This window comes from Pituophis catenifer, unplaced genomic scaffold (genome assembly GCF_029215685.1).
Source record: "Pituophis catenifer annectens isolate HBS135680 unplaced genomic scaffold, rPitCat1.0.hap2 SCAF_1, whole genome shotgun sequence".
Classification (NCBI taxonomy): Eukaryota; Metazoa; Chordata; class Lepidosauria; order Squamata; family Colubridae; genus Pituophis; species Pituophis catenifer.
In genome coordinates, this window is record NW_027256881.1 from 343,754,133 (window position 1) to 343,781,467 (window position 27,335).

General features: G+C 42.4%; 1 protein-coding gene across 1 annotated transcript in view; it reads right to left on the bottom strand.

Annotated features, from left to right (window-relative positions):
• Positions 1-21,104, bottom strand: part of UHRF1 (ubiquitin like with PHD and ring finger domains 1) — a 34,190-nt gene extending 13,086 nt beyond the window's left edge. The window contains exons 1-4 of the mRNA XM_070931893.1: positions 21,006-21,104; positions 8,497-8,663; positions 3,669-3,932; positions 862-1,037 (exon numbers count right to left, since the gene is read on the bottom strand). Coding sequence (XP_070787994.1) covers positions 862-1,037; positions 3,669-3,932; positions 8,497-8,649 — 593 coding nt within the window. The 5' untranslated portion in view covers positions 8,650-8,663; positions 21,006-21,104. The remainder of the gene's footprint in view (positions 1-861; positions 1,038-3,668; positions 3,933-8,496; positions 8,664-21,005) is intronic.
• Positions 21,105-27,335: the final 6,231 nt, after the last annotated feature.

A 27,335-nucleotide genomic window follows, 5' to 3' on the forward strand; every position in this document is an offset into this window, starting at 1 on the left:
ATTTCGCCCCTTTTTAGGACTGTTCTTGCCACCATTGTGAAGTGAATCACTGCAGCTGTTAAGTTAATAAGACGGCTGTTAAGTGAATCTGGCTTCCCCATGAATTTTGCTTGTCGGAAGCTTGCAAAAGGAGATTTATTTTACTGTTTTATTTATTGGTTCGATTTATATGCCGCCTTTCTCCGGAGACTCAGGGCGGCTTACAATGCGCTAAGCAATAGCCTTCATACTTTTGTGTATACCTGCTTAGTGGGGCTTTCGGCCCCCCCTAAGCGGTGTTCTTTTTTATACAAAGTCAGCTTATTGCCCCCACAATCCGGGTCCTCATTTTACCTACCTCGGAAGGATGGCACTTGACCCCAGGATGCTGAGACGCTGATAAATATGAGTCAGTTGCCAAGTGTCTGAATTTTGATCACATGACCCTGGGGATGCTGCAACGGTCATAAATCATTTTTTCTGTGCTGTTGTAACTTTGAATGGTCATTAAATGAACTGTTTGTAAGTCAAGGACTACCTATGTTATGGTTCATTACAATCAGTTAGATGTTCAAACTGAATGTGGCATTTTTATCTACCTGTCAGGTCCTTCCCAAGGACCTGGGATAGGCAGATGTGGAGGTTTGTTGAAGATATTGTTGCAGGATATAAGCTATTCCAAGTCAAGCCACCTTTTGAAATTGACCAATGGAGATTTTTTTTTAATGCCAATGGTGAACAGACAAGACTGGGAGCCTGGATGAATTTAGATCCAAATAATTTCTGCAACATCCACACCATTTTCAAAAGTAAACCTGCCTTCTGAATAAATGCTGCCACTCGAGACACTAGGAAAAAATAAATATATCCCAAAATACTCACTCTTCATATTTCACGTGATACGTAATGTCCTCATCGGGAACGGCTTCTTCCAAATTGGACTCTTCGTCACTTTCGTTCGCCTTGCTCGCCGAGTTCCCTTTCCGAGTCACTTTCACAACTTGCGCTTCGAACCAGGCTCCCATGCTCGTGTCGCGAGCGTCTACCAACTCGTTAATCTAAACCAGAAGCCCCAAAGCAAAACATTGATTTTTAATCAGCTAACAATATGAAAGTCAAGTCTTCAAATATCCCACATTCATGTGAATACAGCTTTTATATCCAGGTGGTCCTCAACTTACGAGCACAATTGAGCCCCAAATGTATGTTGTTAAGTGAGAAATTTGTTAAGTGAGTTTTGCCCCATTTTACAACATTTGTTAAGTGAATCAACTGCAGTTATTAAATTAATAACATGGTTGTTTTGTAAATCTGGCTTCCCCATTGACTTTGCTTTCAGAAGGTCACAAAAGGGGATCACATGACCCCAGGTTACCCTGCAACCGTCGTAAGTATGAACCAATTGCCAAGCATCTGAATTTTGATCATGTGTCCATGGGGATGTAAATGGTCATAAGTCACTGTTTTCAGTGATGTTGTAACTTTGAACAGCCACTAAATGAACTGTTTTACGTCAAGGACTGCCTGTATATTAGTCTACCTCTATTTTCAGGGTCTGAAAACCCCCCCTCAAATTTAGCCTCTTATCTTTCTTCTAGGTACCAGTAATCATGGAAACCTTTTATTACTGCACAGGATTGACTGCTAAATATTTGATGACGGTTTCTAAAGTGCTGGATTTCGGAAATTATACCCAAAGTTTTCTGCTCTGCATTTGCATCCATTTTCACTTTCCAGTCTTAAAATTACTGTTTTAAGTAAGCTATGCTGTCCTTGGATTTGACGTATCCAAACATGGATCAGTTTGTTCAGACTGATCATTTACAGTTAAAATGGACAAGATAACCTTCCAGTTCCCCATTCCAAATAGTGCACAAAAGAGTTTTTTATTTTTTTTTTAAGAAAAAGATTGGGGTAAGAATTTAGCATCTCTCTTTGATCAGGACCCACTTGCTTTACTTGTGCTGAACCCATGACCATAATGGAGCCTACCCATTAAGATCCCATGTCATGACGGTCATTAAGCAAGTAGCACAGTGATCGCCTTGTTTAAAGATGCTCATCTTTGTTCTCCCTGATGTAGCCATTAAGCAGAGCATGGGGTGTGGGGGAGGGTCTAGGAGGGCCTAGTATAGATCTGCGCTGCAGCAACACCACAGATCGCTTGTGTCCTGTTGTGGGCCTCCTCCATCCGAGGGTGCCTTGAGTTATTTAACAGGATAACAGAAATGGAAGGGACCTTGGAGGTCTTCCAGTCCAATTCCCTGCTCAAGCATGAGACCCTATTCACCATTTCAGACCCCATGGATCCAGGTAGGCCTTTCCCATACCATTAGATATTCTCAGAACTCAAGCCTGTTTCCCATCCCATTGAGTCCCACGCTCTGCTTCCCATCCCCCTCAACCTCACCAAATGTTTGGTCCCTTATCTCCTGGGTATTATACATCACCTTCTGGAAACAGCTGTTGCATTATGCAACCTCCCTACACAGTGGAGGCCATGTGGCTCCATCCTTGGAGCAGGCAACCATTTTAGAGAGGCTACAATCAATTGTAACTGCTCCCAAGATGGCACCGGATTCCAGGACAGAGCCATGTGGGCTGCAGGCAGGCCAGGGAGTAGAACAGCCGGCTCTCCTTCTTAAGGTGACCTCCAAAGCTCCAGGGGACACATTAGTGAAGGAAAGCAGGTTGCTTCACCTCTCAGCATCCCTCATGGTGGACAACCAGGAAGTACAGATAATCCTTGACTTGGGACCACAATTGAGCCAAAAATTTCCACTTCTAAGCAAGACGGTGGTTAAGTGAGTTTTGCCCCGTTTTACAAACCTTTCTTGCCAAAGTTGTTAAGCATATCACAGAAGTTATTAAGTGAATTGTGTGGTTGTTAAGGAAATCCGGCTTTCCCCACTCATTTTGTTGGAAGCCAGCTGAGAAAGTCATAAAAGGTTATCATATGATCCTGGGACACCGCAATCGTCATAAATATGATCCAACTGCTCATTTTGATCACTTTCAGTGCCGTTGTAACTTCAAAGGGTCACTGTGAAGTCAAGGACTACCTGTATTAGATGTTCCTGTATTGCTAAGTTTACCAGGATTTCAGACAAATGAAAGAGAAGTTGCCAAACTATGGCTGGCCGTGGCTTGCTTAACCACCAGGGAGGCATTCATTGTCAGAATCTCTACAATGACTAAGATTAATCCTGTCTTAATGTATTATAAGATAAAGGTAAAGGTTCCCCTCGCACATATGTGCTAGCCGTTCCAGACTCTAGGGGGCGGTGCTCATCTCCTTTTCAAAGCCGAAGAGCCAGCGCTGTCCAAAGACGTCTCTGTGATCATGTGGCCGGCATGACTCAATGCCAAAGGCGCACGGAACACTACCCCCTTCACACCAAAGGTGGTCCCCATTTTTCTACTTGCATTTTTTACGTGCTTTCGAACTGCTAGGTTGGCAGAAGCTGGGACAAGGAACGGGAGCTCACCCCGTTACACGGCGCTAGGGACTCGAACCGCTGACCTTTCGATTGACAAGCTCAGCATCTTAGCCACTGAGCCACCACGTCCCTTTAATGTATTATACAGACATGCTAATTCTCCGTGCAGTTCCCCCGGAACTAAAGAATAGAGGCTCTTCTGCTTCAAAAGGTCTCTGCATCTCAACCTTCCATCTAAAGCAGTCGCACCTTATAGAATCCAAAGCCGGGGTCCACCAAGTCAGTCCCAACGGCAGTACTGCACTGGGCCTCCATCTCCACGGCCCCTTCCCCATTATTGGAGCTTTTGTCCGATTCACTTTGGCCTGAACAGCAGCCAGAGTCCGTGTCCGAAAGTTCAGAGTCTTTCTCCTTGTTCACCAGGGGCAAGAGAGTGGGGCTTTGTCTCACTAACAACTGGACGATGTCGTTCAAATTCACGCTGTAATCAAAAAGGGAGTGGCCATCTTCCATCTGTAGGTTGAGAGAAGATCACAGTCACAAAAGGCAAACAACGGTTAACAGAAATGTTAAGATACGGAGTTCACATGTCCTTTGCAGGCAGAAGGTTTCAAACTGAAGGACCAAGCACGCCACATAGGAAATACCCACTTGAAATCTTGGAGAGCCATCAACTATAGCAAAATAGTGACCTAGATTTCCAAAAGAGGAATAACACCAATATTAATCAATGGAAAGCTTGCTTCCAGGAGACGTGGGTGCTCCATCACCGGAGGTTTTCAAGAATAGACTGGACGAACATTTGACCAGGATGGTATAAGGTCTCCTGCCTTGAGCAGGGGTTATGACTAGAAGACCTCCAAAATCCCTTCCAGATCTATGATTCTATTTTTTATATTCATTCTTTCTTTTCCAGTTCCTAAAATCTTCCCACCCTCTTTCCTCGCCTGCATCCTCACAGCTGTCAATATTGGGGGAGGGGGGGTGTTCCCCAGGTTCTCCCTCCTAAACTTCTTTGGCCCTGATCAAAAGAGCTCTGATTCAACTTTGATTAGGTTAGGGCCTCACCACTCAAAAATAGACTGTTCCGTGCATGGAGCACTTTTGAGTCAGTTGGAGTTGGCCAGCCGATAAAATTAAAAATTAAAAAAATATGCCTATTTCTACTATTTGCATAGATGAAATCTGCCTAATGACAGCATTTCCTGATTTCCCAATCCAATCTAATAATCTCTTATACAGCATTATTAGTTGTGAATTTGGGGCAATGAAGTCATATTTGTGGTAAGGCATTATGATAGCATTATGAGAATATCTGCAGAGCAAACGACGCTAGAGGAATGGCTGCATAGTTTGTGGGTTAAAGTGTTTCTCAAAATTTATTTGTGCGGCAAGACAAACAAACCCTATTGTTTGCAAAGCTTGTTATCTATCTATCTCTAAAACTCTTGTTTAACTGGACTAAACGGTGCATTATAAGGCAATAATTTTTGAATCGAGATCTCAAATGGGCTAATTTACAGAATGTATCCAAAATCTTGGACCCATGATTCCCATGGGATTGAAATTTGTGAAATTTGATAAACTATTTAATTATATAGACCTATCATAAAACATTTTGTGACTTTATACAAAATGTGACAAAATAACTCCTGTGGTCCTGATGCTCAACTTTCCTAAACAGTTCATCAGGAGATATTTCCAAGGCAAATCCATCCTGGAATATCTCATTGATCTTTTTTTTAAAAGAACTTTTCCAGGGAAGTACAGTAGAAGCTCAGCCATTGATGAAAGCATGAAGGAAACTAATAAGGAAATATCTCTAAAACAATGACCCAACAGCTAAAAATTGTCTACAGGTAGTCCTCAACTTACAACCACAATTGAGCCCAAAATTTATGGTGTTAAGTGAGACATTTGTTAAGTGAGTTTGGCCCCATTTTATGACCTTTCTTGCCTCAGTTGTTAAGGGAATCACTGCAGTTGATAGGTTAGCATTCTGGTTGCTCAGTGAATCTGGCTTCCCCATTGACTTTGCTTGTCAGAAAGTTGCAACAGTCATAAATGTGAGTCAGTTTCTAAGCATCTGAATTTTGATCACATGATCATGGGGATGCTGGAAATGTCATAACTGAAAAATGGTCATAATTCACTTTTTTCAATGCCATTGTTCTTTGAATGTTCACTAAGAGAACTGCTGTAAGTCGAGGACTATCTGTATGCTAATGGTACATAGATGGTAAAAACTGATATCTTTATCCTGTTAATAAGAAACAATAATCATTAAGCAAACAGGAGCCATTCGGCTGCATCAAAACCAGCCCTAGGAGTCCTGGCTAAGGACAACAGGAAGCCAGCAGCCACCAAGACAGAGCTGACAAGTTGCACAGAATCCAAAGGCAAGGTAGCGCAACACAAAGTGTAAACCGTTTCACAAGAACGAATATTCTTCTCTGCACTTTGTAAAAGACAAGTCTAAACAAACCAAGTTTTCTTGGCATGGTTTTTCAAAAGGGGTTTGCCACTGCCTCCTTCTTGGGGCAGAGTGAAAGTGTCTGGTCCAAGGTCACCCAGCTGGCTTTGTGCCCAAAACAGGAGAACTCACAACTGCCCAGGGTCTAGCCTGATATCTTTGCCACTAAACAGACTGGCTCTAATTTCATATTTTCCTAAAATGGAATGGAAAGTAAGAGACTCACACACACAAACAGACTAAAAAAATCTCTACCTTCCTTACTAGATTCACAGTTAATGCAAAATGATCCTGCTATTGTACAGTTAAATTGGGGAAAATACTCTTCATTTCAAGTAATTAAGTAGATTAACTCTTTGAAGGGACTTCAAAGAACACAAAACAAGGTTTATTGCTAATAGAACCAGAGCAGGAATACAGCACTTTTTAATGCCAAGCTAGTAGTCAGGAAAGCGATGCCAAGAAGCAAGTAAAAAAGAAGACACAACTTTTTTTGGGTTCAAAAGCTAAGAAACGCCAGGAAAACTATTAGAAAATTCCAAGATTGCCGGCTAAAATGGAAAGCTGGAAAAAACATTCCCCCCTAAAAAAAGAAAATGGCAAAAAAAAAAAAAAAAAAAAAAAAAAACACCACCCAATCATCTTAAGGAAACTGAATGATATAGGGACATGGCTATTTTTTTATTTACCATCAAAACACTGTGAGAACATTATCACTAGAGGGCAGTGCAAGTATTTTATTTTTTAAAAACCAAATTAATAACAAGCCTCCTTAGGAAGCATTTAACCAGTTCAAAAAAGCCATTTACCTAAGAGACTCATACCAAACACATTCAGAAAAATTCAACCAAAGAGCTAGAATTCTCCATCTCCGCTAATATTCATTGAGCCATTACTTGAGAAAAGCCATCTTACCACTGTGTAAGTAGCAGTTTCAATCCATTTGTACGCTCACTATAAGCAATCCATCACTTACGATGGCAGGACCAGGATTGCCATTGCTAAGCCATGCAGTTGTAAAGCACAACATTACAAATCCACATTGCTTAATGAAGATAAGCCAACAATCCTGGATGCTGTCATAACCCCAACCCTTGCAGATTTTTAAGGGGGAAGTGGCAGATTCCCAGGAGGATGGGGGAGGCCACGCCACTCAGGAGTAGGGGGAGGGCTTGGGAGGCCTGCCGCAGGAAGATTAGAGGGGGTGGTACAGCAGGGCAGGAGCACATGCTGGATGATCTGGTGGGCGTGAGCTCAAGAACGTGGGGGGGAGGGGGGATATTCATTAGAGTGACTTGCAAACTTCCCTGCCAGCTTCCCCATTAACTTTGCTTGTGGGAAAGCTGCGAACATGGATCACATGATCCTGGGACACTACAACCATCCTAAGTACAAGTGGGTTGTAAAGCACCCAAATCGTGATGGAGTGACTGCAGGGGGATGCAATCTACAGCCTAGATCTAAGTATCACTCATTCAATACCGTCACAGCGTCGAATGGTCACTGAACAAGAGGTCAATAAGCAGTCTGCCTGTATTAAGAAAAGAGTTTCAGGGATGCAACACACTTCAGTAGCATGGAGAGAACAACACTGTTCACAGCAACTATTTCTGATACTGATCCACCTGGATCAACCTTAAGATCACTGTTATACATGCACACATGCTTTTCCTCCTCACTTTAAAAGTACAAACACTTTTTTAAAGATACTCTTGAAATCTGAATTAGGCATTGTCCTGATTTCTCAGAGTAACAGAGTTGGAAAGAGGGGTCAAAGTGGCCATCTATGTCAAAATTGAACAGCCATCTCACAACAGGGGGGTGGGAGGATACAACATCATCTATCTCCAATCTACAACAGTCCTTTCAACAGTTCCAAGAAGGACTCACATCCATTTGCACTACACAGGTGACCCTGACCACAGGGTAAACCTCCAAGTGGCCTCAACGACCCTCTAAAATAATGCAAAAGACCAGCAGTCTTCAAAGAGTATAAATCCTTCCATTTCCCACCATCCACTCAGAGTTGAAGAATCTATTTTGATGAGAAGCAGAACGTCTTCAAAAGGAAAAAAAAAAAACGGAAAGTCCAGTGGCCTCTTGAAAAAAAAGCATCTTTGCGACATCTATGACCTGGATGAATGCGAATCTCCCTAGACAAGAGTCAGAAGGGGCCTTGGAGATCTTCTAGTCCACCCCCACCCACCCACCCACCCCAGCGCTCAAGCAGGAAACCCTATACCATGATTGCCCAATCTCTTCTTAAAAACCCCCTCTGTGTTGCAGCATTCAGAACTTCTGGAGGCAAGTTGTTCCACTGGTTAATTGTTCTGTCAGGAAGTTTCTCCCTAATTTTAGGTTAGCTCTTTCCTTGATTAGTTTCCATCTGTTGTTCCTTCTTGTCCTGCCTTCAGGTGCTTTGGAGCTCCACAACAGAAATCCAGAAGGGGGAGTTGAAGGACTCCTACAACAAAACTATGCAGAGGAATCTGCCACACGTGGTAAGGAGTGAAGTGCCAAAGCGCCAATTCCCAACCAACGCTCATATCTCAACACGATTTGAAAGCTGACTGGCGAGAAGAATGAAAGCTACAAGCAACGTACCTGTTTGCCTCGATAGAAAAGCCTCTGTCTGTCAGGTAGCACCCTGAAAACTTCATGGATCCTCTGACGGAGCTCTTCCACTTTCGTCAGCTTGGAAAGAGAGTCCACCCGATGTGTCTCTTTCCCATCCATGGTGCGCACTTGGATCCACATAGTGGCGGTTGTCCCTGTGGAAGAATCACAAGCATGTGAAGGAAGGGGAGAAGGGCGACCGTGCCTTTCCATCAACCCCAATTTTGCTCCCAAACACGTGCCCACCCCTCGCAAGCCCCCCCCTCATTCAACCTAAAAGCGCCTCCATGTTTGCGTAACGCTCGGTCCCATTTTGCATCCATTGTGCAAATCCAGCATCGCCCTCCATATACAAGACGCCCCCCCCACCCTCCCTCTGTAATTACTCCCCTCTTCCCACCCAGTTCGCCCCCCTGATTTTAACAGGATGCCATTCATTTCACAGACGCCACTCGTTTCATCTGGCTGAAATAAAATCCCTGATGCATTTATTGCCAATACTTTTGGTTTGTTTGGGTGGGGGTGGGGGTGGAATAATTTATCCCATGATGACCAGCCAGCTTGGATAAACCGGATGAAACAGATATACCCCCTGAAGGTAGACTGGCCTGGTCTGAACCTAAATTTGGACGAAATAAAAACTAAAAAGTTAAATTGCAGTAATTCCCATCCAAAAAAATAGCAGTTATTACGGTACTAGCGCTGGCATGTGGTTTCCAAATAGCCCGTTTCTCAGAAAAAGTTATCCAGATGATGAATATAAAGGTTACACAACCATCTTTCCCAATTAAAAACAAGGTTCCCATGGCAACCATGGCCTTATTTTCCCCTCCCCAAAGCCCCCCCCAAGCGCTCTCTTCACCCCCTCCAGGATCCCCCTCCCCAAAGTTCCCCCCCACGAGCACCCCCAAGTTTTCCCCATTCCTAGAAGCCCCTAAACTGACCAGCCCCCCCTATATCTATAGGTGGCTGGGACGCCTCCCCCCCACACGGAACCCCCAATTCCAGCTCGCCCCACTTCACGGACCCACAAAAAAGAGGTTCCCTCAATGAAGCCGTCTGCCCCGGCGCTCTCAACCCTCCTTCTCCGGTTCGGCCCTCCCGTTCCTCGCCCCCAAAGCGGCCCGTCTGAGGGGGCTCCTCTTCCGTACCTCGCCGGCCGTTGCCCCCTCGGAGCCGCTCGACGACCCCACAGCGCGACCGCTCAACCGAACCGCCTGGCTGTTTTTTTTTTTTATTTCCCCGCCTTGCTTTTTTTCTTGCGCTCCGCCCCCTTCCCCGCTCCCCGTCCCCCGATTGGCCGCGCGCCCCCGAAGGGAGGACGCCCATAAGCCGCTTTCCTTCAGGAAAGCCTCCAAGCGCCCGCCTCCCAACGCCAGCAGGTTCGGCTGCGCTCCTCGCCCCCATCCGACGACTTGCCTGTTCCTCCTCGCGGAGTTCAAGGCGCGCGCCACAAATTGAAAAAAAACCGCCGGGCTGCGAGGATTGGGAAAGGGAAGTCTCGCGAGATGTTGCTTAAAAAAAAACCGAAGCCGAGGGAAAGGCGCTTGAGGGAAGGGGGGGAGCCCATGTATTTAAAGGGACAGACTGCATTTTTGAGCTTCCCTTCCGTCCCTTGCAACAATTTTGCGCGTTATTTCGAAAAGGAGACGCGGTTTTCGGTTGGGTTGCAGCAGAAGGCAGCAAGGCAATTTGCCCAGCCAAAATTAAAACCCTATCCGTTGCAAAACCCTAATGTTATTTATTGATCTATTTATTTATTTGTTCAATGGCTATGGGATAGGGCTTACTTTAAAAATAATTCGATTAATTTAATTAATGGACCATGATTTCCCATGCAACTTATTTAAAAAAAAAAAAAAAGCATCTGTGGACTCAATTTCCTTGCAAATAGGTTGCATTATAGCCTGAGAGGAAAAACACTTGCAAAACATCACATGCAAAGAGTAAATTTTTGCAACTCATTTGAAGCTTAACTCCAAAATATTTCCTAACTGGTTGTAGCAACAATCTTGTGGCATCTTTAATGCTTGCCAATTTACTGCAGCAGGAATCTGCCTCTTGGTTACAATACCTGTAATAGAATTCTTTATTGGCCAAGTGTAATTGGACCTATAATAATACCTATAATGCACAGCAGGTCATTTAGACAAGACTGCCAGAAGCCGTGGGAAGACCGGATTCATTCTATCAATGAAACCTGTGCATTATTATAATTATTGATGCAGTATATGAGATTGCTGGATTCAGAACGTGTGGAAAAGATTTTAAAAGTTCCACCAGAAAAGGATAGACAGACAAAAAGAGGGAAAGCATCCCACCTTTGAAAACCACCAAAAATATCCCAAAGTTCTTAAAATCATCCTGGTCCGGTACCTGTTGGAAAAACCAGATTTTTTAAAAAAAAATCTTTCCGAAAAGATTGCATAGCACAGCCGCAAAGCTAAATGGAAGTCTTGAGTTATAAAGACAAAGAAATGCAAATGAAAAATGGGTGTAGAGGCAACGAAATGTATTTGCATCATAATTGATTTATTTGTAATTTATTTATGTTTCTTCAGAGCATGGAATTGCGAGCAGCGCCGGAGACCTGGCGAAAACACGTGGCAACTCGTAAATGGCAAAATCGGCTGGAGAAAATCTCTCTACTGTATCTTACAGCGAACAGCCTCATTGAATATTTTGCTTTTTTTTTTTCTCTGTTGCCCAGTCTTTCTTCCTATAACCCTGTCCCACCCACCTTCCACCAATTCGTCACCGGTTAGGAATGTCTCCCGCCCGTCCAATCCTGATCTCCTACTAGCTTGATCCTGTTTGGGGATCCCTTTTGTGATCCACCACGTGGCGCGCGGGAAAATACCAAGCGAAACTCCATTTCTTTCCCTGTCCTTCGGGCCTCCAATCTGCTCACAATCGCTTTTATTCCCAAACTGAAAGACACAACATGCAGGCGTTCGCTGGTATTTCGAAAACGCAACAAACAACGATGGCACCGGATTTTGTGGCAGAGCTGCCCGGCGAGCCCTGTGCTCGAAGGGCAGCTATGCCACAGGAAGGGTGAGGTCACCACAAAATAACACAGAGGTTGCAACTCAGGGCTGTCGGCTTTAAGCATCCATGAAAACATTAAAGTGGTATTTCTCAGCCTCCGGAAAATTAAGACGTGCGAACTTCAATTCTTATAATTCCCCAGCCAGCAGAGGTCCAAATATTTTATTAATTCTGAAGAACTATTACATTACAGATAGTCCTCATCTTACGACCACAATTGAGCCCCCAATTTCCATTGCTAAGCGAGACGTTTGTTCAGTGAGTTTTGCCCCATTTTTACGAGCTTTCTTGCCACAGTTGTTAAGTTGCTCACACGATTGTTAAGCGAATCTGGCTTCCCCGTTGATTTTGCTTGTCAGATGGTCGCAAAAGGGGATCACGTGAGCCCGGGACACTGCGACTGTAATAAATATGACTCAGTTGCCAAGCATCTGAATTTTGATCACAGGGATGCTGCAACGGTCACAAGTGTGAAAAAGTCTTAAATCACTTTTTTCGGTGCCGTTGTAATTGCAAATGGCCACTAAATGAATGATTGTTGAGGTCTACCTGTACCTGGCGGTCTCCTTTTCAAGTACAGGTAGTCCTCAACCTACGACCACCTTGGAACCCAAATTTATGCTGTTAAGTGAGAAATTTGTTAAGCAAATTTTGCCCCGTTTTATGACTATTCTCGCCACGCTCGCTAAGTGAAGTTGTTGAATTAGTAAGCCGGTTGTTAAGTGAATCCGGTTTCCTCCTTGACTTTGCTTGTCGGAAGATCACAAAAGGGGATCAGGTGACTCCAGGACACTGCAATCATCATAAATATGAGCCCGTTTTTCAAGCATCCTAATTTTGATCGCGTGACCATGGGGATGCTGCAATGGTCATAAATTGAAAAATGGTCACAAGTCACTTTTTTCAGTGCTGTTCTAACTTTGAATGGTCACTAAATGAACTGTTGTAAGTGGAGGACTACCTGTACTAAACATGGATAAAAGGTTAGCATTCGCTGTCAAATTATTCACCCTGGTGTCACATCCATGTTGTTTTCTGACAGTATTGAACTAATCTGTCATTATCTTTTAAGCCACATACATGGTGAAAATTAGTTAGGGGACCTTAAGCATGTGACTTAGATCCTCTTACATCCATAATTTATTTAAGTTATCCTACTACAGATAGTCCTCGACTTACAACAGTTCATTTAGTGACCATTCGAAGTTGCAACAGCATTAAAAAAAAAGTGACATGAGCAGTTTTCGTACTTATGACCGCCGCAGCATCCCCATGGTTAAATGAACAAAATTCAGACGCTTGGCCACTGGTTCATATTTATGACGGTCGCAGTGTCTTGGGATCACGTGATACCTTCTGACAGGTAGAGCCAATGGGCTAACCAGATTCACTTAACAACCCTGTTGCTAACTTAACAACTGCAGTGATTCATTTGAACAACTACGGCAAGAAAAAGTTGTAAAATGGGGCAAAACTCACTTGTCTCACTTAGCAACAGAAAGTTCGGGCGCCATTGTGGTCATAAGTCGAGGACTACCTGTATTTCATGAAAGCAGTGCAGATTTTCAGAGGGGCTAGAAGTGTGTAAGGGCCAAAAATGGTCCCTCCAAATGATTGTCTGATACACGCACATCCCTCTGGCCTTCTTTTTCAAATTTTGCCCCTCCATGTCTGAACCAAGTCCAATCCTGCTTAGCTTCCCAGCTAAAAGGTCAGACAGATTCTCTGCCCAAACAGGAAATGGGCTTTCAAACTTGTGATTAAGAGTTAGAAGACCAAGCTCTAATCAGCCTCAGGAACCATTGATTTCCTAACCCAAAGGATCTTATCCATTTCAAAAATGTGCTGCAGTTCTCGTTAAGCTACCTGGGTCAGTGGAATGAATGAAGGAATCTTCTAAAATTGCACCTTATGTGCACATGGACACACATGATTGCTATTTTACCATTCTGTATTACATCACTGCCTTCGGTCCAGCATCATGCAAGGCATCTAGCTAACAGCCAACAGAAGATGATTAGAATTAGAAGATCGGCTCAAGATTAAGGTTATTAAGACCAGCTGCCTGCAATTACTGCAGGTTCGAATCTCGCCAAGGCTCAAGGTTGACTCAGCCTTCCATCCTTTCTGAGGTAGGTAAATTGAGGACCCAGTTTATGGGGGCAAAAAGCTGACTTTGTATAAAAATACAAAAAGGATGAAGGCTATTGCTGAGCACATTGTAAGCCGCCCTGAGTCTCCGGAGAAGGACGGCATATAAATCAAATAAAAAAAAAAAGATCCAGAAAGATCTTTAAATAGACTTCAACCCGGGGCCCTTTCCAACAAAAGGCAATTCAGTGGTGAGAAAAGGAAAGTTTTACACTTAGGCAAGAAAAAAACCAAATGCATAGGTATAGGATAAGTCAGGGGTCAGCAACCTGCGGCTCTGGAGCCGCATGTGGCTCTTTCATCCCTCTGCTGCGGCTCCCTGTTGCTGGTCGGCTCCACAATTGGAGCCAATATGGCTTTTGGTTAGGACAGGTAGAGGAAAAAGGATGCCGTGCTAGGAGGAAACTCTATGGTGGGGGAACCGGACTTCCGTTCAGCAGAGGAAAAAGGATGCCGTGCTAGGAGGAAACTCTATGGTGGGGGAACCGGACTTCTGTTCAACAGAGGAAAAAGGATGCCACACTAGGAGACTATGATGGGGGAACCGGACTTCCGGTCGGCTCCAGAATTGAACAGGGGCTTTCTGTTAGGACTTTTGTTGCTCTTTGAGTGTTTAAGGTTGCCGACCCCTGGGATAGGTGGCTCAATAGGAGTAACTGCGAGAGGGGTCTTGGGAGTCTTAGTGGACAATCCCTTAAACATGAGCCAGCAATGTGCTGCAGCTGCCAAAAAAGCCAACACAATCCTTAGGCTGCATCAACAGAAAGACTCTGGAAAGAGTGCAGAGAAGAGCACAACAAAAATGATTAGGGGACTGGAGGCTAAACTGTTATGACGAATGATTGAAGGAACTAAGTTGCGTCCCTTTCTGGATCGGGACTCGTTACGCACGGTCACTCATGCCCTCGTCACTTCCCGCCTGGACTACTGCAACGCTCTCTACATGGAGCTCCCCTTGAGGAGCACCCGGAGGCTCCAACTGGCGCAGAGTGCGGCCGCGCAGGTGGTTATGGGAGCGACATGGCGTTCCCATGTAACACCTCTCCTGCGCAAGCTGCACTTGCTCCCGGTGGTCTTCCGTGTGCGCTTCAAGGTCTTGGTTACCACCTTTAGAGCGCTCCATGGCTTAGGACCTGGTTATCTACGAGACCGCCTGCTGCCACCAGTAGCCTCCCACTGGCCGGTACACTCTCATAGAGAGGGGCTCCTCCGGGTGCCGTTGGCCAAACAATGTCGACTGGTGGCCCCCAGGGGGAGAGCCTTCTCTGTGGGGGCACCTACTATCTGGAATGAGCTCTCCCCGGAGATACGGAGGATCCCGGATCTACGTACCTTCCACCATTCTTTTAAAACTTTTTTATTCTATCAGGCTGGCCTGGCCTAATTTTTCCCTTTTTTCCTCTTAAAATACAAATTTTAAATTGGTTTTAATTTATTGGGGTGTTTTAAATTGGTCTTCAGCCAAATTATTTAATTCGGTTTTATTCTGTTTTAATTTTTGTACTAATGTGTTTTTATCTTGTGGCTGTTCACTGCCCTGAGTCCTTCGGGAGTAGAGCGGTATACAAATCAAATAAAACATAAACATAAACATAAACAAATATGTCAAGTTCAACAAAGAGGAGGACATGATAGCAGTCTTCCAATATTTGAAGGGCTGCCACAAAGAAGAGTGGGGTCAGCCTATTCTCCAAAGCCCCTGAAGGCAGGACAAGAAGCAATGGATGGAAACTAATCAAGGAGAGAAGCAACCTAGATCTAAGGAGAAAATTCCTGGCGGTGAGAACAACTAACCAGTGGAACACCTTGCCTCCAGAAGTTGTGGGGGCTCCATCCCTGGAGGTTTTTAAGAAGAGATTGGACAGCCATTTATCTAAAATGGTACAGGGTCTCCTGCATTGAGCAATGAGGGTTGGACTAGAAGACCTCCAAGGTCCCTTCCACCTCTGTTATAAAGTTATGTTGAAGATCACTTTTATAAGAAGGCAAATTAATTTGGAACGTCTGCCCAAATTCTGGGAGAAGTCCAGACATCTTACTTGCCACGTTTGAGAAAAACCGGCCTGAAGATCTCTGTTGTCTACAGCAGGCTGATATTTTTTTATTTTTTTTTTTACATTTCAACCTTTATTGGAGTTTCTAAACACTCTGAAAGTTGTTTTTCCTATTGTTTAGTTTAGTTTTCCTTTGGGGAAAACTTGCATGCCTGTCCAATGAATGTGTATTTTTTAGAAGGGTGGAACAGCTATTTCTAGGTGTAAATATAAATCAGAACTCGGAGCAACCGTTGACAACGGAACTGAACTCCAGACCTCAGTCAGCGCAATAGATACCACTTTTTTCCCCCCCCTTCTTGAGAGAGAAGAAAAAGTCAACAATTGTCCTGCCTTGTTGAGATCAAACCTGCAGCAGATTCTGTAAGTGTCAAACTTAGGTAAGTGCCTCCTCGGGGTGCCATCAGCCAAACAATGTAAGCTGGTGACCCCCAGGGGGAGGGCCTTCTCTGTGGGAGCACCTACCCTCTGGAATCAGCTGCCCCCTGAGATAAGGAGAATCCAAGACCTCGGTGCCTTCCGCCGTGCCCTTAAAACTTTCTTTTTCCAGCAAGCCGGGCTGGCCTAACACTTTTTAAACGTTTTAATTGGTTTGTTACTGTTTTTAATTATGGGGCCAAATTTATATATATCTTTTAATGGTATTTTAATATTTGTATTCTATGTTTTTATGTGGCTGTACACTGCCCTGAATTCTTAGGGAGAAGGATGGTACACAAATTCAAAAATAAATAAATAAATAAATAAAAACATACACAGATGTACATTCCAGTTGGAAAATTCTTTCCCCTGGTTGGAAAATTCAGGGAGGGAAGGAGGGGGGGAGGGAGGGAGGAAGGGAGGAGGGAGGGAGGGAGGGAGGGAGGGAGGAAGGAAGGAAGGAAGGAAGGAAGGAAGGAAGGAAGGAAGGAAGGAAGGAAGGAAGGAAGTAGTGGCACAGTTGTTACAATGCAGTATTGCAGGCTGACTCTGCTCACTGTCAAGAGTTTGAGTCTCACCAGGCTCAAGGTTGACTCAGCCTTCCATCCTTCCAAGGAGGGTAAAATGAGGACCCAGATTGTTGGGGGCAATAAGGCTGACTCTTAGAGAGGGCTGGAAAGCATCGTGAAGCAGTATGTAAGTCTAAATGTTATTTTGACGCATACTTGGAAAAGGATTCAGAGCCCTTTTGCTACAGGCAAGCTTGAAAAAAAAAAAAGAGGCGGCTGCTTTTAAAATCAAAGCGACCAGCAGCTGCTTTAATAAGACAATTTATTAAAGTAACCGTCTTTTTTTTTCTTCCAGGCTCACACAAAGGCAACCAAAAAGACGCAGCCAGCTTTAGTGAAACAGCAACAGTTGTTGTTAAGATTCATGCATCCCCCCCGAGCACTTTTGAATCATTTTCATAGCACATACGCTAATAGGAAACACCCGTTAAGTAGATTCATAATCATAGCCTAAGTCTAAATGTTTTGGCTTCACTTATTCATGAGACATAGAATGGGTAGGAACAATTAAGGCCACCAAGTCTGCTCGGCACGCAAAGCCAAATAGATCTGTAGATTTTCGTGGTGTAAAAAGGAAACAGCCGCCAGAGGTGTAGCCGTCCCGTCCCGCTGCAGTCATGTTCCTCTGGCAATTATGGCCGCCGCAAAGAGAATCAACGTGGGTGCAGCCGGCTTACAGCCGTCCCGGGAAATCTGCAGGAGATGGGAGATTGAAGGGGCCAGTGTTTCTCAACTTTGGAAGCTTGAAGATGGGTGGACTTCAACTCCCAGAATCCCCCAGCCAGCGTTGCTGGCTGGGGGATTCTGGGAGTTGAACTCCACCCATCTTCAAGCTACCAATGTTTTATTTTTATTTTATATCCAATTTATATACCGCCCTTCTCCCTGAGGACTTAGGGTGGTGTACAGCCAAAGTAAAAACATAAACTGCAAACATTAAAATACAGTTAAAAAGATAGATATATATATTTGGCCCCATAATTAAAAGCAATGACAAAATCATTAAAAACGTTTTTAAAAGTGTTAGGCCAACCCGGCTTGCTGAAAAAAGAAAGTTTTAAGGGCACGGCGGAAGGCACTGCTGTAGGCCTTGGCGAGGAGTGATGGAGTTCACGTCCGGTATCGTAATATTGCTTTGAAAGACTTGGAGGGGGGGTCTTAGAGGTCATTCAGACTGACCCCCTCTCCCCTGCTCTGGGTACGATCCATTTGGAAAATCTGACGGGGGACTTGGTGCAATCTTTAGGGAAGCATGCATTTAATAACGTCACGTGGCAGGCTGTTCCGTAGGCTGACTGCCCATAGACAGGTAGTCCTCGACCTACGACCACAATTGAGCCCAACATTTCTGTTCCTAAGCAAGACAGCTGCTAAGTGAGTTTTGCCCCATTCTATGACCTTCCTTGCCACAGTTGTTCAGTGAATCACTGCAGTTTTGAAGTTAGTAACGTGGTTGTTAAGTGAATCTGACTCCCCCATTGACTGCTTGACAGGTCGCAAAGGGGGATCACGTGACTCCAGGACCCTGCGACCGTCATAAATATGAGCCACTTGTGCCGAGCATCCAAATTTTGATCGCATGACCATGGGGATGCTGCAACAGTCCCAAGGGTGAAAACCGGTAAGTCACGTTTTCAGCACCGCTTTAATTTCAAACCATCACTAAGTGAATTACTGTAAATCAAGGACTATCTGTACTTAACCCAAAGGGGGTCCACCATCAAACCATACATTTCTCAGTAAGTTCAGAGGAGGCTCCAAGGATGATGAAAGTTATCTAGAACAGAACATAATTTATGCTATAGAAGAGGTAATGAGATACAGGTAGTCCTCGAGTTATGACCGCAATCGAGCCCCCAAATGTATGTCGCTAAGTGAGACAGGTGTGCGTTGTGCCCCCATTTTACAACTTTTCTCGCCACCGTTGTTAAGTGCGTTGTTACATTTGTTAAGTTTTAATAACATGGCTGTGAAGTGAATCTGGCTTGCCCATTGGTTAAAAGATCACAAAAACTGATCATGCGATCCCGAGACACGGCAACTGTCATACGTATGAATCAGTTGTCAAGCATTTGAATTTTCATCACGTGTCTATGAGGATGCTGCAACGGTCGTTAAGTGTGGGAAACGGTCATAAATCACTTTTTTTCAGTGCCGTTGTAAACTTTAAAGGGCCACTAAATGAACTGTTTTAAGTCGAGGACTGCCTGTATAGCAGTCTTCAATTCTGACTTGATCAGTGTTCACACTATGATCCTTGCACGCAACACTTCCCATGGTCACATGCTCGAAATTTGGATGCTCGGCAATTGGTATGTAGGATGGTTATCGTATCCCGGGATCACTTGATTCCCTTTTGCGACCTTCTGACAAGCCAAGTCAAGAGGGAAGCCGGATTCACTTAACAACCACGTTGTTAAGTGAACTGCAGTGAATCGCTTAGCAACCGGGGCAAGCAAGGTCGTAAAATGGGGCAAGACTCACTTAGCAACTGTCTTAGTTGGATATTTTGGGCTCCATTGTGGTCGTAAATCGAGGACTATCCGTCTATGGGCTGTCAGCCTATGAAACAGCCTGCCACATGACGTTATTAAATGCATTGCTTCCCTTAAAAGGTTGTACCAGTCATCCGTCAGATGGCCCGAGCGGATCGTACCTTGAGCAGGGGAGCGGAGGTCAGCCTGGATGACCTCTAAGACCCCCCTCCAGGTCTTTCAAAGCAATATGACGCTATCTGACGTCAACTCCATCGTTCCTTGCAAATAGGATGGCCCCTTCAATCTCCCGTCTCCTGCAGATTTTCCGGGATGGCTCTAAGCCGGCTGCACCCACATTGATTCTCTTTGTGGCGGCCATAATTGCCAGATGAACATGACGCAGAGGGACGGGACAGCTACGCCTCCAGCGGCTGTTTCCTTTTTACACCACAAAAATCCAGGGCAGACCGTGGCGTGGCCTGCCAAGTTTCATTTGTTCTTCTCCAGCCGGTTTGCGTAAAACTTCGGTTTTACTTCTTCTCCTCAGGAGAAATATCAAGGGAGCCACTGGGATTTTATTTTGGGTATACAGTCATCCATCCCGGTTGCTGTTTATCCTTATTTATTTTGTGGATGGTTTTCTTTCTTTTTTTTTTTTTGAAATCGTTTTGTCTTTTCGACGGTTTTAATTGCGTGGCCGTTTTAGAATCGTACGCCACCCAGAGTCCCTCAGTTGAATTGGGCGGCAATAAAAATTGAATGGAAAAAATAAAATAAAATGAAATAACAAAATAATGAAATGAAATGAAATAAACTAAACAGAATAAATAATTCAAAATAAACAAAATGGAAAATGGAAAATAAATAAAAAAGAAAAGAAAAAAAAAAGAAAATAATATGTAATATATAACATAAAATAAAAAATAATATAAAATATAAAAAATAACAAAATTAAATAAAATAAAAAAATAAAAAATAAAACAAATAATAAAATAAAAATAAAATAATAAAATAAAATAAAATAATAAAATTAAATGAAATGAAATAAAATAAAAAATAAAATAAAATATAATATAAAATAAAATAATAATAAAATAAAGTAAAATAAAATAATAAAATAAAATAAAATAAAATAAAATAAAATAAAATAAAAATAAATAAAATAAAATAAAATAAAATAAATAAAATAAAATAAAATAAAATTAAAATAAAATAAAATAAAATAAAATAAAATAGATATACAGAGCCCTTGAATGACCTGGTCTAATACCCTACTTACAAAAACTCCAGTTTGGGGAGTTGCAAATGTTTTAGCAAAGAAAACTTATCATTAAGTTTGAAACGCTCCAAATAACTTACATTTTAGAGAGAGACGCTTACCTGGGAATCCACTGATTGCAACGGGATTTACTCGTGAGTAGAGATTCCTTTGATTTGCACAAGTTGAGGAGGCAATGTTAAGGCTGCATCTACACCTTCCTAATCAGGACCTGCACTCTTGTTTACTTAGGAGTAGTAATTTTGCACACCCAACCAGCCAACCCTGGCAGTTCGACAACACGCAGGTTAAGAAGTACCCCAGATCTTGCAGTTTTGTTTTTTTTCTAATTTTGGCATCTACACGACTAAGGGCAAACGGGGGGGGAGGCTTTCCCACCAGCAGGAACCCAGATTCCCCATTCCCACGTGCAAACACCCGGGATTAAAGTCAAATCTCATCCCGCAAGCCTTTTGGGTTTCTTTGCAGCCTGGAAGGATTTTTAGAAAATACTCACTGTGCCCAAACGGATCTTTCTTACTCCTCTTCCCCCAGATCCTCTTCTCGCCAGATCCAAAGTTTGGCGCCTTTTTTTGCAAAAATAAAAAGAGCAAAAACTTGCAATATCGGTCGGTTCCAATCTTAGCAAAGGCAAACTTCAAAGGGCCCAAGAGATTTTTATTTTTAATTTTAATATTATTATTTTTTTTTTTGCACGAGAAAAGAGCCCGCGATTTCTATGCAACGGAGCTGGAAAGGAGCAGGGAACGCGGCAGCCGCGCCAAAAAATAAAGAAAAATCTGCTTTTTCTCTCGCTCTCTCTTTTTTTTTTTTTTACAACTCCCGGCTTTGGAGTTTGGCGGGGAAATTCGCCCGGCGCCGATCGGAGCCTCCTGATTGGTCGGCGGTGGCGGGAATCTGAGAAAAGGGGCGTGGCTTGAGGAGGGAAAGCCTTCACCGACCTGGTCTCCCTCCCGCGTTCCTGAGGGTCGCGCCTAACTGCGCAGGCGCGAAAGTGCTGATTTTTTTAAAAAAAATATTTATTTATTTATTTATTTATTTTATTTTATTTATTTTTTGAGCTTGTAATCTTGGGGATTGGGTTGAAATGTTTGCACAGTCCATTTCTCGCTTTGTCTTTCCATTCTGAAAATATATATATATCCTTCTCATTTCCTGGGGTATCAACTGGTATGCTCAGAGGCACTCTTGTTCTGGCCACTTTGGAAAGCTGGAAGTCTTAGCACTGTCATTGCCAAGCATATATATCCCTGGGCATCGGCTTCTCCTCTGCCTAGAGAGACCGTTAATAATTAACTAACAATTACTCTTTCATGAACAATTAAAGTTAAAGCATGGTTAGGCCACCTTTTCCCAAGCATCTTGGACATGAGGCCCCATAATCCACAATGGCCAGTCTGGGAATTGGAGAATTTGCCATCTCACACAGGATGAGGATGCCAGGTTGCAAAAAAAAAAAAAAATGACTTCACATTGCTGGAAGTGTTATAATTTATTTTAAGAACCAGGATTTAATCCGTAGAACCTCTTGGCTATATTCAGACATTATGCTCAACCAAATCAGGTTAAAAAAAAAAATTCTGCATTCACACAATACAGGAAGTCCTTGACCTACGATAACAATGGTGCCCAAAATTTATTGCGAAGCAAGACAGTTGTTAAGGGAGTTGTTCCATTTTACAACCTTTCCTGCTACAGTTGTTAACTGAATCACTGCCATTGTTAAGAACATGCTTGTTCAGCGAATCGGGCTTCCGCATTGACTTTGTTTGTCAGAAGGTCGCAAAAAGGGATCACGTGACCCTGGGACATTGCAACCGTCATAAATATGAGTCAGTTGCCAAGCATCTGAATTTGGATGGGAATCCTGGAACAGTCACAAGGGAGAAAAACGGTCATAAGCAGGGGTGAAATCCAGCAGGTTCTGACAGGTTCTGGAGAACCGGTAGTGGAAATTTTGAGTAGTTCAGAGAACCGGCAAATATCACCTCTGGCTGGCCCCAGAGTGGGGTGGGAATGGAGATTTTGCAATATCCTTCCCCCAGGAGTGGGGAGGGAATTTATTTTTATTTTATTTTATATTGGATTTCTATACCGCCCTTCTCCCTGAGGACTCAGGGCGGTGTACAGCCAGATTAAAAAAACATGCAGAACAAATATTAAAAACAATTAAAAGATATATAAATTTGGCCCAATTAAAACTCATTACCAATTAAAAATGTTTAAAACATTTAAAAAACAGTTAAAAATTTCATCTTAAGCCAGCCCGGAATGGGGATTTTGCAGTATCCTTCTCCTGCCATGCCCACGAAGCCATGCCCACCAAGCCACACCACGTCCACCAAGCGACGCCCACAGAACCGGTAGTAAAAAAATTTGGATTTCACCACTGGTCATAAGCCTCTCTTTCCAGTGCCAATGTAACTTTGAGTGGTCACTAAACAAATTGTAGTTGTGGACTACCTATATGCTAAATTGGGTTAGTGTTAAAAAGAAACTTTAGTTGGTGTTTTTGTTTCAGGAATCCAACCTGTTGGAAAGATGGCTGGGGAATTCTGGGAGTTGAGAAACACTGAATTAGGGGTATTGTCCAAATACAGAAAATGGGAGTGTCAGATGTAAATGCCTTATTCTCTAATGTGTAAATAGTATATGAATGGGGTATCAGGGGTTAACTTATTCTTCACTTCTTAATGTATTCATAATTCACCACTCCCACATATAGCTCCACCCATTGTATATATAAGGAGCCACCTACACCCTTTTCCTTGCTTCTATCTGTGAATATTCAGTGAATATAGAATGCCTATTGTAAATAAAAGGAAGTATATTTAAACCTACAACTCTCACTAATATTATTGAGTCTGATCCTGAAAATATTGCAAACAAGCTGGTAGCAGAGGATGGTTAATTGACTCAATAAAAAAAAAAAAAAAAAACTTAAAAATGTCTAAGAAAGATAGGCCCAACACCAGGGCCTACAGCAAAGAAATGGAAACAGAACAAGAAATAATCAACGAATCCACAAACGCAATTTCGAGAGAATCCGAAGAATACACCACTGAAGACGAAGAAATAATAGACGAAAATGATGACCAGGAGGAAATTGAAATAGAGAATAACGAACTCAGGTCAGAGATATTAAAACTATTAAAAAGCCAGAAGAATGATGAAAGCCTCATCGCGAACCTCCAAGAAATGCTGAAGAACAGCGGAGCAGCGAGAGAGAAAAACATCACTAATGAGAAGTCTAAAGACCCAAAAATAGTGAGTGATATGACTACAGAAAAAGTCATTACGAAGAAGAAAAACAGTGATCCCGCGCGAAATTTTGAATGGCAGCCATCTTGGTTTCAACAGACCTCCAAGGTGAGCGAAGCAGAGCCAATCAAAATGCTCAATTCAAAATTTCTGGCGCGAAAAACGTTATCAGACAACGAAAATGAAAAAGAAGATTCGAACTCCTCAGAAGAATCAGAATCAGAAAGTGAAAATGACTCAACAAAATCCCAAATAAAATCAGCAATGAAAACACTTTTTGCTGCATTTGGGCCAAAACTAAAGATTACCAAAGAGCCACCGAAGAAGCGAGCGAGCAAGCCGATACCTCAAGACCTGCCCGCTCCCATCCTGACTTCGAAGGCGACGACGCCCGAACCCAGAGAGCCTTGTCGATTCCGCCCTACACCACAGACCGAAGCAAGTGCCAACGCCCCCAAAAGAAAAAGAAGAGCAGCCGCCGTCGTCAGAACTCCCAAGGTCGAACCAGAGACCGACTCGTCTGAAGCAGAGCAGAGCGAGCGAGCCGCAGCGGAGAGAACCTTCCACGACGACTTCAAAGAAGAAATGGACAACGCGCATGCGCAAAACTATGCAGACGGTCCGGGAAGACATGAACTGGCGAGAGAACCACGCAGACTCGTTGTGAGCATCCCCATGCCGTTTTGCAATTTTCTACACTTGCGAGACCACGGACTACCTCAGGTCGTAAGTAATGGACAAAATAATGTCGGAAATTTACCCAGTGACTTCCCAAAACTAAGGGTTGATGGCATTAACTTGCAAGAATGGTATCAACAGCTACAGGTTGTCTTTATGAAGGAAAATTTACTATTTTTTATCACTAGTCCCCCCAAAAGACCTTGGACTTTAAAAATAGATTGTTTACACCATAGAGCATTTTTCTTAATAATATCTAGTGTGTCTCCTGCAATGTATCATAGCATCAAACCTAATCTGACTGTTTCAGAAATTATTCAATGCATGTTTAATTTGTTTCACAGCGATAGTGTGGCTACCACCACAAGAATGTCTAAGGATTTCTTTTCATCTAGAGTGAAACCAGGGGTTTCCATAAGTGAGCATTTAATATCTTTAAACAAAATAAGAGCTGAGCTGCATTTGAGGGGGGAGGTGATTTCAGACCAAACAATGAAAAGTGTTATTATCAACTCACTTGATTCATCATGGGACAGTTTTATGTCACATTTAGACACTATCAATCTAGGATATTTATCCATAGAAAGTCTATCCAATAAATTGATAGCAGAAGACAATTCAAGAAGAAATCGTTCTAGCAATCACACAGAACACAAACCTTATAGGAAAGTAGCTTTCCAAGAAAAATATAATGAAACATTTAAATGTCACAATTGTGGATCCAGGGAACACAATAGAAGAGATTGTCCCAAAATTTCAAAGGAAAGACATAGGTCAGAATATGGGAACAAATACAATTATAGACAGTCTTCCATAGATAGACATAGATATAGAAGCCCACCAAATTACAAAGAGAATAGAGGGGGCAGAGATAATTCAAAGGATAGAAAATCTGGTTCACTAAATGGATTAAATAAACAAGACAACACTAAAATACAGCAAAATGAGAACAATAATTGGCTTATTGATTCTGGAGCAACTAATCACACCACTAATAACAAAAATATATTGTCTTCATTTACAGAAGATAAATTTGTAATAAAGGTAGCTAACCAAGAAAAGGTTCAAGTATTAGGCAGAGGAAATGTAACCTTGCCTGGTCTAGGAAAAATAGAGGGGGTATTGTTAATACCTGAAATACCTCATAACATACTAAGTGCCATAAAACTAAGTAGAGATTCTGACATTAATATAGTTTTCTCAAAGGGAAAAGCGACTTTGGAGAAGAATAAAATAAATATAGGCACTGTGGTGATTAAAGGAGGCCTACCTTATCTGATAACAAAGGAAAAATGGTTGCATAACATTGATTCAAATATGGAAGATTGTATTGAAGCAGATGATGAAAATATTAGCAACAGTGACAATGATGAATGTAAAATATCTCATGATCACGCAGATGCACACAATGAAAAAAAAACCAAAAATAGGTAAACCAATTCATGATGAGTGTGCTCACATCTTACATAGGAAGTTAGGGCATGCCAGTTTTCCTGTAGTACAAAAAATGACTGAACACGCAGAAGGTGTCAAAATAAAAAATTGTGAAAACTATTTGGAATGCTCAGTATGTAAATCTACAAAACTAAAAACTAGTCCCAGGCCAAGAAAATCTACTAGATCAACTAACAAAATTTTTGACTTAGTACACATGGACTTAGTTGGCCCATTAACTCCATCAATCACCTATAGAAAACGTTACTTCCTGACAATAGTAGACGATTATAGCCGTTATGGGTTTGTTTATACATTAAAACACAAAGATGAAACCTCTCAAAAATTTAAGGAATTTTACAAACGCATAGAAACACAACACAATATCAAAATAAAACAAATTATGACAGATAGGGGATGTGAATTCATGTCTAAAGAATTCTCCCAATGGTTAAAGGATAGAGGAATGCTACATTACACGTCTAGTCCATTTTCTGCGTTTCAGAACGGGATTGCAGAGAGAAAGAATTCCACATTACAAACCATGATTAGATGCACATTGGAGGATGCTGGCTTAAGCAAACAATTTTGGGCAGAAGCCTTACATTATTCAAATTACACACAAAACAGAACCTGGTCCAGTATTGTAAATAAGACACCATATGAAGTAATGTATAATAGGAAACCGAAATTAGCGCACATGCACATATTTGGAGTCACTGCAGATGTACACATACCTAAACAGTTGAGAAGAAAGGGAGAAAACGTATCCAGAAGACTCAGATTTATGGGATATGAAACTGGCACCAAAGGGTACAGATTCATTGATAATAATAACAAATTTATAGTTTCCAGAACAGCTGTGTTCCATGAACAGGCCAACTGGTCTAAATTACATCTTAATGAAATATTTCCAAATAAATGTAAAGATACAAAATCTCATGAGAAAGGGACCATAGAAAAACAGAATATCAACAAATATAAAAGCAAAACCAAAACTTGGACAAATAGCCAACACAAAATAAAGACAGACACACTAACAAAAAAAGAAGCAAGATATTTGCATGATAACAATAGCAAACCTGAAAGAGTCATTAGAAACAACAGAAATCAAATGCCAAATAAATACAGAGATTACATAATGCATATGGATAGTGAGTCAATAACACCTAATACTTATGAGGAAGTGTTAAAACTCCCTCGTGAAGAAAAAGAAAAATGGGAATTAGCTATGAAAAAAGAGATGGAAAGTTTACAAGGATTAAATGTATTTACACCTGCAATTGCACCTAAAGATAAAACAATTATTGGTACCAGGTGGATATATAAAATTAAGAACTTAGAAGGAGGCAATACTCTATATAAAGCTAGATTAGTTGCACAAGGTTATGCACAGAAATATCCGGAGGACTATACTGACACGTATTCCCCCACTGTAAGAACAGAGAGTGTC